The sequence below is a fragment of the Betta splendens genome, chromosome 15 (genome assembly GCF_900634795.4).
Source record: "Betta splendens chromosome 15, fBetSpl5.4, whole genome shotgun sequence".
Classification (NCBI taxonomy): domain Eukaryota; kingdom Metazoa; phylum Chordata; class Actinopteri; order Anabantiformes; family Osphronemidae; genus Betta; species Betta splendens.
In genome coordinates this window covers 1,977,611-1,996,458 of record NC_040895.2, presented here as the reverse complement: position 1 = coordinate 1,996,458, position 18,848 = coordinate 1,977,611, and the positions used below count along the sequence as shown (strand labels likewise).

General features: G+C 40.4%; 1 protein-coding gene across 3 annotated transcripts in view; it reads right to left on the bottom strand.

Annotated features, from left to right (window-relative positions):
- Window positions 1–3,329: 3,329 nt before the first annotated feature.
- The window catches only part of atp6v1ba (ATPase, H+ transporting, lysosomal, V1 subunit B, member a), a 57,714-nt gene continuing 42,195 nt past the window's right edge, over window positions 3,330–18,848 (bottom strand). Inside the window, exons 10-15 of one of the 3 annotated variants that reach the window (XM_055502234.1) lie at window positions 16,616–16,766; window positions 12,175–12,257; window positions 11,425–11,529; window positions 10,864–10,993; window positions 9,894–9,957; window positions 9,165–9,326 (exon numbers count right to left, since the gene is read on the bottom strand). In XM_055502234.1, the coding sequence (XP_055358209.1) occupies window positions 9,323–9,326; window positions 9,894–9,957; window positions 10,864–10,993; window positions 11,425–11,529; window positions 12,175–12,257; window positions 16,616–16,766 (537 nt within the window). In that variant the 3' untranslated portion in view covers window positions 9,165–9,322. Of the gene's footprint in view, window positions 4,175–9,164; window positions 9,327–9,893; window positions 9,958–10,863; window positions 10,994–11,424; window positions 11,530–12,174; window positions 12,258–16,615; window positions 16,767–18,848 lie in introns of those variants that run through there. The other 2 variants (XM_029175470.3, XM_029175471.3) reach the window with 2 other exon arrangements.

Here is an 18,848-nt window from a genome sequence, read left to right as displayed (position 1 = left end):
GAGATCCGTCCTGAGTACCTCAAGTCTCTGGATGTTGTGGGGCTGTCTTGGGTGACACGCCTCTGCAACATCGCGTGGACGATGGGCACAGTTCCTCTGGACTGGACAACCGGGGTGGTTGTCCCGCTTCACAAAAAGGGGGACAGGAGAGTGTGTTCCAACTATAGGGGGATCACACTTCTCAGCCTCCCTGGGAAAGTCTATGCCAGGCTACTGGAGAGGAGAATTCGGACGATAGTCAAACCTCGGATAAAGGAGGAACAATGTGGTTTTCGGCCTGGTCGTGGAATGCTGGACCAGCTTTATACCCTCAGCATGATGCTTGAGGGTTTGTGGGAGTTTGCCCAACCAGTCTACATGTGCTTTGTGGATCTGGAGAAGGCATTCGACCGCATCCTTCGTGACATCCTGTGGGGGGTGCTCCGGGAGTATGGAGTTCAAGGCTCTTTGCTAAGGGCTGTTCGGTGTCTGTACAACCAGAGCAGGACCTTGGTTCGCATTGCTGGCAGTAAGTCAGTCCTGTTCCCGGTGTATGTTGGACTTCGGCAGGGCTGCCCTTTGTCACCGGTTCTGTTCATTATTTTTATGAACAGAATTTCTAGGCCCAGCCAGGGGCTGGAGGGGGTCTGGTTTGGGGACCACAGGATAACATCTCTGCTTTTTGCAGATGATGTTGTCCATCGTGGTGAAGAGGGAGCTGAGCTGAAAGTCAAAGCTCTCAATTTACCCGTCAATCTACGTTCCTACCCTCAACTATGGTCATGAGCTTTGGGTCATGAACGAAAGGGCAAGGTCATGGATACAAGAGGCTGAAATGAGCTTCCTCCGTAGGGTGGCTGGGCGCACCCTTAGAGATAAGGTGAGGAGCTGTGTCACCCGGGAGAAGCTCAGAGTAGAGTCGCTGCTCCTCCATATCGAGAGAAGCCAGTTGGGGTGGCTTGGGCATCTGGTTCGGATGCCCCCTGGGAAGGCGTTCCGGGCATGTTTCACTGATAGGAGGCTTCGGGGAAGACCCAGGACACGCTGGAGAGACTATGTCTCTTGGCTGGCCTGGGAACGCCTTGGGGTCCCACTGGAAGAACTGGAGAAAGTGTCTGGGGAGAGGGAAGTCTGGAACTCTTTGCTCAGACGGCTGCCCCCGCGATCCGGCCCTCGGATAAGCGGTTGAAAATGGATGGATGGATGATATAGTGAGTTGCAGTTTATTTATGTAATTAACTAATAAAATTGTGAATATTTTTGTTCATTCCCCAAAAGGGTACAAAGACAGAGTCAGACCGCATCTAATCCCTTGGTTGCCCTGTGCAAAAGTAGCGAATAAAGCTGATTCTGAATCTGAATCTAAGTGCGCATACAACACACAAGCTTCAACAGCTTTCAGTCAGATCTGCATGGCCTAAACATCTCGGCTGTATTCGCTATGGAGCTACATGTGAATTGAGCCCATATGTCTTGAAAGCGAAATAAAACAATTTGAAACTGAAAGCTTAAAATGTATGCAAAGATTTTTTAATTCAAATGTATTTTCATGTTTATGTTTTCGAGTTTTACGTCTTACTTTTTTACTTTCAATGACCACAACCACTTGTGCCAGTAAGACCAAGGAGATGATGACTGACCTCTGGAGGAGAACACCACATCACACATCGGTGAAAATCCAGGGCTCAGACATAGAGACTTTGGACTTTGGCTTTATCTACCTGGATGTTCACCTAAACCATAAATTGACTGGACTAATCACACTGATATTCTGTATTAGTCATGCGTCGCTCATGAACGACTCGTTCAATATGAACTACTCTTATTTTACCCGGGTGTAACTCTCAGCAAACGATTTGGTCATTTTCATGCAGTACCTTTTCTCGCCTCATGGCAGCAGCTGCTCAGTCAGCAGGACAGGAAACAGAAATGATTTGTTCACGACTCTCTCAACTGAGCGTCTTTCCTCAGGGATTCGTTCCTTTGTCATGTGACCGCTGGGAAGGGAAGATGCAGGACTTAAGTCACATTAATGTGGTGTCTATTTGCTTTCCTACTGTAGGTTTTCACATGGTTTGAATCGCTTGTGGCATTTTGTGATTATAATTCGTCAGCTGAAGCAAACCATGTTGTCTTCAGCACATAGTGTTTGAGAACCACGGCCATTTTCACAACGCCAACAGTGCCACCTGCTGTAAATGAACGAAATGAACAAATGACTGGAAATGGTTTGCTCACTTTAATGTTCAAGAGTTAAAGATTCAGTTAAAAGAATCAAACTTCCCATCTCTAGGGTCCCATCTCAACATACAATAGGAACAGTAAAGAAACAGTAGAAAGATACAGTAGTGGGAGCTGTTCCAGGAGGCTGCTAACGCAGGCAGCGCCATCTTTGAAAACAGAAATTAGCTTGTGTTTATGCTGTCTCAGAACTTTCACAAGTGCACTGAGACATTAATTCACATGACTTTTTCCTTTTTTCTCTGTTCCCAGCAGGGAACTTATAGCTTAAGTCAGGCTTGTACTTGTGCACATTGTTGTTTAATGAGGTCACCCCTAATGTCTCAGGGTTGGTCTTAGCTTTAGCTGGTCCAGTGGTATTAGCATCATTGCTATGGCCATAAGCTGTTATTGGATGGGGACATGGCCTCTGTCTCTTTCTCTCACAGTACTTATCTGTAGATTAAGCAATATTTAGTAGTCGCTGATGTGCTGCTTTTTAGAGAGCAGTAGTTTCAGATTCCACCTAACACATGTATCCTTCTTCCTAAACCCCTACTATACTGCATATAAGACACTGTTAGCATATTTCTGTTTTAACCTTTGACCCAAGCTATCATAGCTGAAGATGATTTGCTTAGCTGTGATTGAACAATATCACCACTCAGTGATTTAGTCTGTTATGGAAACCATAACAGACAGCGCTACTTTTTCAGTTCAGCTTTAATAGGAATAATGAAGCAGTAACAGTCTTACAGGTCCTTGTGAAAGCAAGACACCACCCTGCCCTCTGTTGGTATATGCGCTTCCCAAAGAAGAAAAAGCTTTGCAATCCACTGGTATTTAAATCTTTTAAATACTGTTCCCCCCTTCTAAACACAAAGTAAATGCTTAGAAAAGCACTATGTTTAATGTTTCTGTCTGCATAATCATAATTTGTTTTAGCACAATCTATGCAGTAATATTATATTCAGAAACATATAAGAAAACTGGTGTTTTTGCCAGTGAGTTGGTTGATTCCCATATGATTTCACAATTAAAATTCAATGTCAGACAAGGCCATCAGACAGCTCATAAAGTACAAATAATGCAGTAACTCAAAATAATGTAACTGAAACCAGACCATGACACATGATTCTCACAATTTAATGTAGACACTCACAAGCTCACAAAATCATGATTACATCAAATAAATCTGCAAATACACAGGAATGTTTACTATACTCATACTCATACACTCAAGTTAACTAAAACTAAAAAAAGCAAATATCTATTGTTTTCTTTCAAATACATGAAGTCAACTGGGGGTCTTTGTTGGTCCATGTTTACCAAAGATGAAATGGTTACATAAAAAAATCTGAAAAAAACTTGAGGCCTTAAATGACCCCCAGGCAAAACACTGTATGTATGTATGTATGTATGTATGTATGTATGTATGTATGTATGTATGTATGTATGTATGTGTATATATATATATATATATATATATATATATATATATATATATAGTCCAAAACTAATAGAAAAAAAAACAATCGATCGAGTTTTAACACACTCCAATAAATGCAAGCTGATTTGTAATTGTGAAGATTAACATTTGTAATCAAGGGTACACTTTATAACCACACTTTTCATAAATGTCTAAAGACACAGATGCACTAAAGTACACTTACAGAGGGGAAGTTTATTCATGGGGAATTTAGAAGTGGGTAGAATAGAAATAGCTGCGATTTGGGGTGGGTGAAGACTTCACCATACGATATCTATACGACTGAAGGGTGAGATGAAATAAAGGAAAAAGGAGAGGAGGATGGATGTTAGTGAATTACAGCTTAGTGACGGGCTGTGGACTCCCTAGGGTAAAACTCAGCCAAAGTGCTTTGGGGAATTCTCTTGAGCATCTCCTTGGGGAAGATTCGCAACAGCTGCCAGCCAATGTCCAAAGTTTCATACACAGTCCTGTTGTCATACGGGCCTAAAAAATACAAGGAGGATAGTCAGTGTCTAATGTGTCAGATGTAACTCACAAACACAAAATAAAATAAAACAATAAAATAAAATAAATAGAACTTTTATACACACACATATAAATGTTAGTTTGAATGAGTCCACTCCACTAAGTCACATCACTCCTAAACCTAAACATAGCTCTAATTCACTGAGAGCCTCACTCAGGTTTCCTCACCCAGACTGGAAAACTAAGGAGGCGGTTTACTAAACCTTTTTGTTTATATATGATTTTTTTACTGCTATGCAGATGACACCAACTGACAATAACTGTCTGTCATGTGAAAACAAATCAATTAGTCAAACGTCAAACATGTTTAAAACATCAAATCCTGGATGTATTGTAACATCAACACATACATGTAAGAATAAGGTTATTATAATTTGGCCTATTATGTCTATATATTAGAGAAAGACATTACTGAATTGGATGGTTCCTCTGGATGAGATAATGAGGCTTCAGATTCTATTGTAGGAACCTTGGTGTCTCTATTTCACATGATATATTAAAGAGATCCCAAGAGCCACCTACTTACATCTGAGGAATATTGCTAAAATTAGGACTTCATGCAGTTACCTCTATGTCAAACCTCAAGTTAATTTAATGTTGCACCCAGATTCTGATTGGACTTGGAAAGACAGATCACATTTCTCCTACATCAGCTTCTCTGTCCTGTAAAATGTAGGCTAGAATTCAAATTTCTTCTCCATTCAAAAGCACTTAATGCTGCAGCTCCATCTGGTGTTCCACACCTCACAGCTCCTCATGCTTCCCTCTCAGTACTGCTCTCCTTGCGACTCTAGAGATTCTACATGTAGAAAGGGAGTCAGACCAAGGAGCTACCAACCTCCTCAATGGATTTCAGTTTTCAGTTCAGGTTTTAGAAGCAGACACCCTCTTTACATTAAGACCTGGATTATAACCTTCCTTTGTGATTAATCCTCTGGCTTTCTGATAAATCCTCTGGCTTTGTTTATTTCTACCCTCTCATGTTGTTTGTGGCCAAAAATGACCACAGTGAGTTTAGGCTGTAATTCTTTATATTTTTTAGATTTTTTGTTACTTTCACTGTATGAATTTGTTGACTACAATCAATTCTTGTATTGAGTATAAAAAGTGACACCAGGAAAAAACAACAATAAAAAACAATGCTAACAATGCAAGGCAAAACACAAAAAACTCCCTTTTGTTGTGTTTGTGGCCAAAAATGGCCACAATTGGTTTATGCTGTCATTTTTTAGATTAGATTGTTTTGCTACTTTGACTGCATGTATGTTAACTAGAATCACCTTGTGTCGAGTATAAAATAATAATTTAATTTTCATTATTTAAGTTTAGTTAGTTAGAGAGGCTTCAGTTCACTATAAAGCATCTATTGGATAAGCTGCTATAGACTCAGGTGATCAGATTGTTCATGCACTGAGCTCCTCTATTTCCTATCCATTTATTTTATTCACTAATCTGCCACAATAATTCCACAGTAATTGACTGTGTCTATTTTTTCTCCTGTAGTTGTTGTTATTTCTCTGTCCTCATCGGATGCAGAACTGTCCAATTACCGCTCCAACCATCCTGTCTGTGTTCAGTTACTGGTCCAAACGTCAAGTTTGTGTTTCGATACTGGTCTGAACTATCCTGCCTGTGCTCTGTTGCTGCTTATTCTTGTTCATCTCTCTCCTCACTATACCCTTATACAGTGCTATAAGATAACTGTAAAATTGTGCTATATATAAAAAAAATGAATTGAATAGTTTGGTGAGTCTTCAAATAATCTTTTGTCTGACAACTTTTAATTACTAAAAAGATTATTTGACTAAAATTATTAGACGAAAATTGTTAGGTTTTAAAAGATTTTACCTTGGTAAGATTCAAGATTAAAAAACTTTATTAATCCAAGAGAGAAATTATTTTGCACACAAGCTGGTAGGGAGATTAAAAATAAGAATGCTAAAAATATATACACACTCACATCTAATTACTAGCTAAAGTTTAATATGTTTATAGACATTATTGCATTATGAAGATCAACCCTTAAACAGGGAAGAGTAATTGTACAGACTGATGGCCACCAGTAGGAAGGATCTCCGGTGGCGTTCTGTGGAGCACCTAATACTGATTCGCCTCTGGCTGAAGGTGCTCCTCTGTCCAGTTAGCACACTGTGTAGCGGGTGGGAGGCGTTGTCTAGGATAGGGAGAAGATTGACTAGCATCCTCCTTTCAGCCACTGTAGGTAGGGGTTTTAGAGGCCCAATCTGTTAAATGAAGTTATTAGGTTTGTTGGCCAACGGCAGCTAGATGGAAGCCCATGACCTCCTGGTAATGGCAAGTTTGAGTTTATATGTTTTAATTTTCTTCATTTTTCTTAGTCAAGTTGTGGTAAGGTATGCATCTAAAGATCTCCACTCTAAAAACAGCAAATTATCCCAAAATAAAACTATTTAGAACTCAAACAGTTTGAGTTACATTGTGTCATTGTATGATTATTTCTAATAATGCTGCTTCCTATTTACACAGACTACTATCGCGACTGGGTCCCTCTTCGATGTATGTGATTATATTGGGTGAATTTCCTATGTTCCATTAAATTTTAATAGCTTAATAGCGCATTGCTGGTTAATGATTCAGCTAGGTAAAAAAACAAAACAAATTGGATTTTCGTTTCGTCCTATCTTGATATGAGCGACAAACGGAATTCAATTGTTGTTGTTGGAGTTGGATTTAAAGCTGATTTTTCGTTTTTTAGAAAAAATCAGAGAACGAAAAAATAAGTTGTTCTCTCAGCTTTTAAGTTGGAGGAGAAACCAAACTCTTAAAATTTACACAGAGCGGAATGACCTATAGTTTGCTCTGACTCTGAATGAAATGTAAGAGCCCGAATGACAGATGATGTGTCCAGGTAGAGCTTAACCAGAAATGTATCCTTGTCAAATGCAGGCAACAAGAGAATCAGGGAAGTGGGGTCACCGTCTGAGGCAGACAGTGATGTGACGTTCCAACGATGGTGCTGAGGAGCCACTTATTCATAGGCAGATGACTTGGATCAAGTTGTCAATGTGCGCTAGTGTTTGTTGTCAATTGGTGATGTCGCTGCTGTCTTTATACAGTATGTCCTCGAGTTTACTGTATCTGGTCCGTGTACGTTTTAACGGTTCGATTTCCCCCTCCAGAATAAAAGCTGAGAAAACAAGTCGTTTTAGAACGTTTTAGAACCGGAGGACCTGTTAATGTGTCTGTACACGCTGGTAACACAGCACGTGGTTGTTTGGGTTGGCTGTCATGGCAAAGTAGTCAGGACCACAGCTCCCAGTAAGTCCAGTAACTTCGTATTGTAACGAGAGACCCCCCCACCACACACACTGTAAGGTTTGCTCTGACGTCTACGCACGTTAGACGCCAGACGCGTGGTCTAAGAAAGTGAGAATCTTATTCTGAAACACAATACAACGACGACAGGAAGCCAGTGCTCAAGGGCAACTTAAGTAATGGATTTATATTTTCCTTTCCAGACAACATCAGCTGAAATCAAGCCGTTTTCTAGTTAAATTGTCCAGAAAATAAAATACAAAGAACATCCGCTTCCTTGTTTCTCTTGATAGAAGCGAAAAAACGGAATTTAATCACAGCATCGTGTTAAAAACGAATGAACGAGCTGCAAACAGTGTTTTCAAAACTAGACCCGGAATTGGATTTGAAGCCGTTTCCTGTTTTCTTGTTTACGAGAAAACAAGTCGTTTTCTCATTTTCCCAGCTCTTATTCTGAGGGAGAAATCAAACAGTTGGAACATACACGGACCGTTTTCCCGTTTCTCGTTTAAAAAAGGGACAAACGGCATTTATTCAAAGCAGCGTGTTAAAAACGAATAAACGAGCTAAAAACTGTGTTTTCAAAACCAGACAAATAAATGGATTTAAAGCCGTTTGCTGTTTTCTCATTTTGGGGAAAAACTAGTCGACTGTGGCATTTGAGCATTTTGCCAGAATGAGCTTCGCAAAGAAAGGACACTTGGTTTCCAAACCGCGACCTAAACATCCTCTTAAACTCCACGTTTGGGGAATGATTTCTAGGTGGGACAATTCACAAGATAGTCAAACCACAGATTTGGGAGAAACAGTGTAATTTTCATCCTGGCTGTGCTCAAGGGTTTTTGGGACTACCAATACAGCCATGTGCATTTTGGATTTGAAGAAGGTATTTCATTGAGTCTCTTACAGCATTGTCTGGGATTGCTATGGAATACGAATAAACAACTCCAAGTCTGAGACAGCTTTTGACATGCAAAGCAATGTCGGCTTACTTTAAGTTGGAGAAGGGTTCCTGCCTCAATTGGAGGACTATTCTTGAGGTCTCTTTCACAAGTGAGAAAAGGATGCAGTTTGAGCTTGACAGGGACTGACAGGTTGAACAACTAGCACAAGTTGTGTATTTGGTCCATTGTGGTAAAGGAAGAGCCCTGTGATGGACTAGTAACCGGGTTAGTCCTCCCTGATTGACAACAGGGATAGGCCTCTGCATGCCCAAGGTCCTTACTTTCTAATTTTATTAATTTAGTCCTTGTGAATGAGTGTAATAACACTGAATTTATGAATACAAGACAGATTTCTCTTGCTCCCACACAGGTGGAGCTAAATAAGAGAGAGAAGCTGCTACTAGAGGGAACCAGCTCTTTACGGGACAAGAGAGCTTCATTTTTTTTTAAATTCTACAAAAGTAATCTACCTTAAATACAACATCCTGGCTGATGCTTTGTAAGGCAGAATAAGAAAGGTGCAGCTATGTTGTGCTAGTAAATTGACCGAGTTTAATTTACACTGCCTTATATTGCTGTGATTGGATGTACCTGATCATGTGAGGTGTGTTACTAATCTGTTTTACAGACAAACGTTGGGACATTGCTTTACGTTTTTAACAAAGAGTTATATTTTAACAGTGTGTTTGAATTAAGACATTGTTTCTATGTCATTTATAAGCATTTTATTTTGAATCAAATAATAATTTAAATAATAAATAATAATTTAGCCAAAACCCGCTTCTTTTCTTGATCTGCTGTTAGTGGCTGGAAAAACAAGATGGTTGTCCCTTCCAAGAGTCTCTGTGACGATACGCGACCGGCGATACTACCTACAAAAGGATGAAATGAATTATTGAATTAGTATTACAGTTGCTGCCAGCCAAGCTAATGCACAATGTTAGCAAAGTAATCTAACAATATTCTGAGTGCTCTTGTGTCCAAAACACAACACAGCAGCTTATAACTGTCCTCAAACTTCACAGCGCAAGCTAAAACAATAAAGGGTCGAATATATTACTTTGTGCTCATTCGACCGTTCTGTACCGGCTGTTTTTTTCTGCTTTGTCCTTGGTATCCTGAAGCTAGGTTTGACTGCTAAATTGTTTAGCACAAAACTAATGATCAGTAACACACGTTCCCGTCAGCAGTAGAATCCACAACTTCATCAAAGAGAAATTGGCAACGGTGAAATTGATGTCGACTACAAAATTAAGTAGTATTATTGAATTAGTTGCTGACAGCCACGCAGAGCTAATACACATGCTAATGTTAGCAACATAGGCTAAAGTAACTCAAACAGTCCAAAACGTGACACAGCAGCTCACAACTTTACTCAAACTTCACAGCGTGAGCTAAAAACAATTACTTTTTTTTTTTCTAATTACTACATTACTTACTCGGTGGTCATTCCACTGTTTTTCGAGTATGTTCTCTGTATCTTGAAGCTAGTTTCCAGCTCCTCTGTCCACATTTAGCACAAAAATGATGATGTGTCGTCAGCATTAGAATCTGCAACTTTATCCAAGCAAAACTGGCAGCGGTGAAATTCAGCACAGGGATATTCAGTTGTTCCCATTGGCACATTGTGCAGCCCACCAGCTGTATACTGAACACAGCTCCTGTGCTCTGTCCTGCGGTCCCCCGTCCCCGTTGTTGGCTGCCCCGCAGTCGGATCACCCCACTGTTGGCTGGCTTGCTGTCAACTCATTGCAGGTGCCTTTCGGCTGTCTCGTCCACTCTGCGTAACTCTTTTGGGCTGCACTCATCCGCATACAAGTAACCCTGAATATCATAATATATAGAATACTATAGAACTCGCCATCTTCTAAATAATCTAGATCATGTCCTCCGGCCACTGAATAGTACTGTCGGTGTATGTGAGGACAAACAAGAATAAACGGCCGTTTGCTGGGGCAGGTACATGTTTAATGTCATCTTCAACTGCCCTGGTGACTTTATGCAGAGGAATAAATCATCAATTTCTCTGCATAGAAATTATGGAGGAAGCTGAGTGCCCATTCATTCTTAAATATTACTCTACATGTTTTTGGTCAACCCCCATTGAAAATTGGTGAAGTATTCCTTTAACCCCAATTTGGTCAAAATAAGTCGAAAAGCCTAGCCTATTTCACAGCTTGTATAATAGGTAACTCCTTTCGGCTTTATCCCAGCAGGGGTCGCCACAGCAAATGATTCGCCTGATAGATTTGGCAAGTATTTACACCGGATGCCCTTCCTGGCGCAACCCCTCACTGAGGGGATTGAACCCACAACCTGGGCAACAGGAGCGTTGTCCTCATTGGTTGTAAAACAAGTCAAAACAAATACAGACAGTTTTGCACGCTGAGAATAAAGGAATCTTCATACCCTGAGCAATGAAGTTCTTCTCAAACTTCTGTAGGAACTCCAGGTAGAGCAGATCTTCAGAGGTGAGTGCTTCTTCTCCTACCACAGCCTTCATGGCCTGGACGTCCTTTCCAATAGCATAACAGGCATACTAGAGAGAGATGTAAAGTGTCTGTAATGCCTGACACCTCAAAACTTTTTAGAAATGACATGTATATTCAACCTTCTAAGCCCATCCTCTCCCCAAATGCCACATTGTTTTCTTTGTTACAAATGTTACTTATGACATTGTCTTATGTAAGCCCAAAACATATCAAATATATATATACACAATACTTTCACAAACTGTCATCATTCAACAATTAGACTTTCTGTGCCTGTTTCGCAGCAGACTGAGCACAGTTGTATAATTTTATTTGGATTGTAAAAAGCCAAAAAAAGTCAAGCTTCATATAATAATCTCTCCCTTCATCCATGAAAGAGCATGCACGTCCAATAGGGATTTAGCTATGAGCTAAAAACGTTAAAAAGGAGTTACACTTTGATTCAATACTACACACTATATACGTTAAAACTATTTACCAGCTGGTTTGAAACATCAGCATGGTCCTTCCGGGTCATCCCCTCACCAATAGCAGATTTCATCAGACGAGAGAGTGAGGGTAACACATTTATGGGTGGGTATATCTGAAAAGCAAGCATGAAACATGACCCATGCATTTGAAAGGGTTGTCAATAGACGTCTTATTAGCAGCTGTTGACTATGAGTTAAACTGCATAAAAAGTCAGGAAACCATGAGGCTTTAGTAAAGAGATATTTACTTCGTCTCTTGCTCATCCAACCCCATCATACCCTGTTATGGTTCCTGTTGCCTGCTGAAAGGTACAGCTGTATGACAGGACAGTCATGACTGAGAGCTTCAATAAGCCTCCTGTAGCATTTGTACTCAGGCTTTATTCTGCTTATAAATAAATGGGAGCATGTAGGTCACTAGATGCACATCATGTTTGTAACAAACAAAATGACAATGCACGATCTTCAACTTGATGGGTGAAAGTGAAGTAGGAATGCATCACTCTCACCTAGTAAATTACTTCAACTGTAGATGCATTTGACATTTTAGATGCACTCCATTACAGTGCATCTGTGAATTTACACAAAATCACCCTAACATCATATTGCATTTTAAATTAAAGCTAACAACGTCACCAAATAACCCTCACAAATGATTACAAGTTCTTAGTATGATGAACTGCGCTTTGAACAAAAAAAAAAAAAAAAAAGGATGGCTTTGAACAACAACAACAACAACCACAACAACTGATGAATACCTGTCTATTGTGGAGTTGTCTGTCAACATACACTTGACCCTCTGTAATATATCCAGTCAGATCAGGAATTGGATGGGTAATGTCTGTTAGAAAGAAACATTTATTCACAACAGGAAAACAAACGCGATTGTGCATTTGTTAGATTTTAACACGGCAATGCAACAAATATTAACAAAATGCCTTGATTTACATTCAGTGACACATAGACACTCTTCAAATCACCCACTCATTAGTAGGCGTTAAACAATACGACACACAGGACAGAAAAAGAATGTTAGCTTCCCATTTTAAAGACCCGTGCTCCAAATCAAGAGCCTGAGAGCCCTTAGAAACACCAGCAGTGTTTAGTAAATGTCGAAACAAACACCTTCCTGTGATGCTATAATGAGGGAATCCTGTTCAACTAGATAGGAGTAGGCTCTTCATACATGTTCCTATGGCAACTGCAGGCATCACAAAAGTCTCCTTAGTCCATTTCACACGCCTACGCTGGTAATTCAAACTATTTAGGAATCTGAGGCCAGAATATAGTTGTATAATGTACAGTTGTAGCAGTTCAAAATGACCACCGTTTTTCTCTACACCACAGGTGCGTTGCTGCCGAAGGATTTTTAATACTGCAGCGAGCTGAAAAAAAAAAAAATCAGAATGCTAGTTTCGTTTCAACTACTAGTTGGCACTAAGTTGTTTACATGCCTCTCAATCACAGCAGTGTTATTTATTTATTTATATTTTTTTATATAGTGCCAAATAACAACAAAGTTATCTCAAGGCACTTTACAAGGTAAGGTATAAGACCTTACCTAACGAAACCCAAAAAATCCCACATACAGCAAGCCTTTAATTATAATAATTACAATTTAAACAACATCAGTGCAGCAACAGTGGAGAGGAAAAACTCCCTCTCTAACTAGGAGAAACCTCCAGCAGAACCAGGCTGGATGTGGGCGGCCATCTGCCTCGACCGGTTGGGGTGAGGGGATAGAGAGAGAGAGAAAAGCACAGCAACAACAACAAGCAACAATAGAGCACAGGCAGGATGGTTGGACCAGGGACTGGACACAGCCAAAATGGTTTGATCTGCAGCTGTCCATCGCATACACAGCTCTGAGTCCAGTGATGCCTGTAGGTGAGGACAGAGTGGGAGAAAGGGGGGGGCACAACTACTGGAAAGAAAGAGACAAGGTTTGTTAAACATGAAAAAAAACTATTTTATTCTAATATAAAATAGAAGGTTATTGGATAGAGGAGTTAGAAAGAAACAGAGCTGAGTGTATAAATTAAGTCCCCCAGCAGTTTATGTCTATTGCAGCTTAACTAAGAGATGGTTCCTGTGACTAACAATCATTGCCAGTGACCTGAACCATCTCTAACTATAAGCTTTATCAAAAAGGAAGGTTTTAAGCCTGATCTTAAGTGGAGAGTGTGTCAGCTTCTCGAGGGAGCTGGTTCCAGAGGAGAGGAGCTTGGTAGGTAAAAGCTCTGCCTCCCGTTCTACATTTAAAGACTCTAGAAACCAAAAGTAGCCCAGCGCTCTGAGAACGAAGAGTTCTGCTTGGAGCATAAGGAACTATGAGGTCTTTAAGATAAGAAGGAGCTTTATCATCAAGTGCTTTGTAGGTGAGTAGGAGAATTTAAAATTTTATCTCACATTTTACAGGCAGCCAGTGCAGAGAACCTAATTTAGAATAAATGTGATCTCTCTTTCCTGTCCCATCAGAACTCTGGCTGCAGCACTTTAAATTATCTGGAGGCTTTTTAAGGAGCTGTTAGAACATCCTACAAGTAAGCAGTTACAGTAATCTAGCCTAGAGGTAACGAATGCATGGATCAGTGTCTCGACATCGCTCTGAGAGAGGATGCTTCTGATCTTAGCTATATTTCTAAGATGAAAGTAGGCGGTTCTGGAGATTTGCTTCATGTATGATGCAAAATAGAGATCCTGGTCAAAGATGACACCAAGGTTCCTCACAGTAGAATCTGAAGCTAATGTTATGCCATTTAGGGTGACTGTCTGACTTAGTCAGGATTTGATGTCCTGTAAAAAACTTCAAACTTTGACTAGTTTATCTGTTTCATTTGGTTTCAAAGACATTAATAGCTGAGTATCATCTACATAACAATGAAAATGTATAGAATGCTTCCTTATCATATCACCTAGAAGAGACATGTATAGACTGAACAGTATTGGACTAAGCACAGAACCCTGTGGTACTCCATAGCTAATCCTTGTGCATGTGGAGAATTTCCCATTAACATGAATAAACTGAAATCTGTTCAACAAATAGGATTTAACCCATCCAAGTGCTGTTCCTTTAATTCCAATGCTATGTTCTAGTCTCTATAATAGAATGTTGTAATTATTTGTATCAAATACAGCACTTTTCCAGGGTCCAGAGTAGGTTTTTTTCAATAAAGGTTTGAACACAGCTACCTTAAAACATGAGGTACATAGTCTATATGTAAAGATTGGTTGATTTAATTTAATATGGAAGAGCTGATTAAAGGCAAAACCTCTTTAAGTAATCTGGTTGGGATTGGGTCTGATTTGATTATTGAAATTAACTTCATAAGAGTTATGGGGAAGAAGCTGTCTAGGTAAGACAGAGGACTTGGTAAATTTAAAGTTGATGGATCTACAGGGTGATTTCTGTCATTTGGAGGAAGACCAACGCCAGTGATAATTTTATTAGTGAAATAGTTCATAAAGTCATTGCTGCTGAGATTGAAGGGGCTAAATCTCAACACAGCTATGACTCTTAGTCAGCCTGGCTACAGTGCTGAAAAGAAACCTGGGGTTGTTTTTGTTTTCCTCAATTAAGGAGGAATAATATGTTTATTAGACTATCCTTCCATGCTTTGCAGTTTACATTGATTTTGTTGGAACGCCACTGTCTTTCTGGTTGTCTGGTCCTGTGCTTTAGGCTGCAGATCTCTGAGTTATACCACGGAGCTAACCTCCTCTGATTCACGGTCTTCTTCTTCAGAGGAACCACTTTGTCTAACATTGTACGTAGAGAAGCTGCAGCATCTACAAGACAATCAACCTGTGTAGCTACATGACAATGAGGCAAAAAATGATGGATTTATCTTCTTGAATCTGGCAACAGCCTCGTCTGATAAACATCTTCTATAGCAAAATTTCTTTCCAGCTGCTGCAAGGTCAATTATGGTAAACTCAAAAGTTAATAAAAAATTAGAAGTCACTAAGGCCCAACGCTCATTTCTATCTGTAAAATACATATATTTCCCCAAATATATTTCATTATGAAGTATCTGTTGGGTGGTCAAATGTGGTGATTATTAAGCGCATTGGTTTACTGCTAAATAAATACCACTGCATTCATAGTAATTACTTATCACCAGTCGTCTTCGCAGCGCAAGTTCAATTCCCTGCCTTTGCTATCCTAAAACAACTTTGAACTATTATCTGAAAAGCGTAGTTGATGTCTAACAGCAATTTTCTGCTCACTGCAAATTTATAATCGCTGTGTCTAGTCTCAGACAGACCTGTGCCACTGCAAAAAAAACAAACATTGTTTTTATCCTCCTCTTTTTTGTGTCTTTAAACAGCAGGAGTCTCCAAAGAATATGGACACACCCACTGCATCGTGTCTACTCTTACATCTAATACAATTTACAGTCTTATGCAAAAGTTTAGATACCCCTATGCCATAAATTGATCAAAGATAAAAAATTATTGTGGCACTGTATGGTCACCTTAGGAGTTCCAGACTCTTGCACATGACTTTTTTTTACAAGGTTTTAGACCTTAATAAGCTCAGAGAGAACTGCTCATATGCTCGTGAGAAAGAGGAATCAAAACCCCCATTTGACTGCAAAAAACCTGCAGCAAGATTTAGCAGACTCAGGAGTACTGGTATTATTATGCACTATTCCACTGTGCAGTGATGCTTGAACAGATAAGACCTTCATGGAAGAGTCAGCAGAATAAAACCCTACCTGCATCCCCATAATAAAATCCAATGTCTGATATACGCAACACAACATCTATAGAAGCCTGACATGTTTTTGAAACAAGTGCTGTAGACTGATGAAGTTAAAATAGAACTCTTTGGCCACACAATCAGCAAAGGCATTTTTGGAGTAAAAAAGAGCAGCATTTTATGAAAAAAACGCCTTGCTAACTATCTATCAGATTGAGAGCACATTGAGAGATGTAACACACATCACAAGGTGAAAATGCCATGCGAATGAGGTGAAAATGGCAACAAAAACGAAGTAGAGACTGACACTTTTAACTGCTACAACTGTATATGATAAGAATGACCCCAAAATATCCATAAAGACCATCAAACAAACATCCTTCTTTTGAAAGGTGAAAAACACAGTTTAAAATTCTAGGTCACAAGACGTGAAGATATCATTCAGATTCAACATGAAGCAAGGAGAGCCTCATCTGAATTGCTGCTAGTCTTACCATCATTGGGCATGGTGAGAATGGGAATCTGGGTGATGGAGCCATTTCTGCCCTCCACACGACCAGCACGTTCATAGATAGTGGCCAGATCAGTGTACATGTAGCCAGGGAAGCCTCGGCGGCCGGGAACTTCCTCTCGGGCTGCAGAGACCTATGGGAAGTGGATTAAGAAAAGGTAAGAGAACCTGCAAGTTTTTGAATACACATTTGCATTAAATGTATGTCTGTATATCATTAAATTCATCTCTTATTTTTAGGCAAGATAGATATAAACAAGAAAGCCACACAAGTCATTTCTTTTTAACAGCTTTACTGATTCCACTTTTCCATTGTCTCAGTTGACAGAACAGAGTCCTGCCCAAATTAATGTTAACAATTACACTAAAGTCACAATGATAAAACCTACTTTGACTGCATGTTAAGCAAGGAGTTCAAGCTGGATCGCTCTATCTGCAGGGCCAACTAACAACTTTATGCTTACTAAATCGTTAATTAAGACCCCCTCTCGCATTTTGTATGGTTTCTGTTTCTCTATGTGGTCTGCAGCACAGGGGAGAGTCCTGTCTCCCTTCCTCCCTACCCTGTATACTGTATATCTGACTTCAGGTACAACTCAGAGTCCTGTTATCTCCAGAAGTTCTCTGATGACTCTGTGACATCACCACCCTGGATACGTCCTACAGTAGCAGAGTACCAGGAAGTGGTGGACAGCTTTGGACTGGTGTGGACAAAACCACCTCCAACTGAACATCAGTAAAACTCAGGAGCTGGTGATGGACTTTAGGAAATCTGGGAGAGCTGTCACCCCTCTCACTATTAAAAAGGAAGAGGTGGAGGTCGTGACCGAGTACACATACCTGGGAGTGTACTTGGACAATAAACTGGACTGCTAAAAGACTCAGGTCCTTTAACTGCACCCGTCTGCAGCACCATGAGGATGTTCTATGACTGGTGGCTAGTGTTATGTTTTATGCTTTGGTATGTAGCAGACAGTAACAGACTGGACAAAGTGATCAGGAGGGCTGGTTCTGTTCTAGGGGTGGAGCTGGACCCCCTACATGCTGTAGCTGAGAGGAGGATGCTGGTCAAACACCTCTATCCTAGACAACACCTCCACCCCCTAACACAGTGTGTGGCTGGACAGAGGAGCACCTTCAGCCAGTGGCTGATCAGTATTAGGTGCTCCTTCCTAGTGGTGGCCCCATCAGTCTGTAGATCAGGAAGTCCAGTCCCGGGGGCCAATCACGGCCCGCGGTAAGATTTCATACGGCCCGCAACTACGGTCTTGTGTATTATTTATGGCCCACTAGCACTGTCTAACTGTTAGACAGTGCTAGTGGCCTGTGAGTGGAGGGGGGGGGGGGGGGGGGGGGGGGGGGGGGGGTAGGGTTGGACCACGTGTGCTAGGGGTTGCTATGCTGGGGCCAATGAACGGAGGTTTACGGCTTAGCTGGTCTCTTTCAAAGCCGAAGCCCGGCAGCCTCCATCTTGAAAAGTTCCTGTTACTTTCGCTTTTGAATTTAGCGAGTTATGGCTCACAGAAGTTGTGAAGTTGTTCCTACAAGATGTGATCCACTTGCTGCTTCCCCAAAGTACATGCTTCATACTTATTTGATATATGTACTCCAGAAGTTTCTTCGTTTATAATCTAGCTTCCCTCCTGTGTAAGGAATGCTAATGGCTAGAACCGTTGATGTTAAAAGCTACAGCGACATTATTGTCTATATATTTACTCTATATGCAGTTGGTCAACTTATTTTAGTCTGTTTATGGGCAATTCGCAATTCTCATGTTATGGTGCAGATTATGTGGAAAACCTGATGGAGACCATCTTCAATAAAGTCCTGCTGGACTCAGGTCGTTATATGGAGGACCTTGTGAACATCCCTGTCCCACAAGCCCTCTGAGCAGAATTTAAGCAGCCTGACAGAAAGGAGGTCATTAATGGTGTTAGAGTAAATATGGTTTTCTCATGATGTTGCGTCACTCACAAGGCTGACTTATTGTTTGTTACTTATTGCCTATATGAAGGATATATATATGTTATATGTGATATATGTTTTAATCCTGTCGGTAACAGGAACATGTTATACTTTGTGCACCTTGCACACAGACATTGAAACAGGAAGTGGTTGGGACCGCTGACTTTTGCTGGCTTAACCGAAAGGCCAGAGAAAGGTTAGCAGTCTTAGGGTTAAACAGTTCATGATGCTATACGCCATGCCTATGCAAA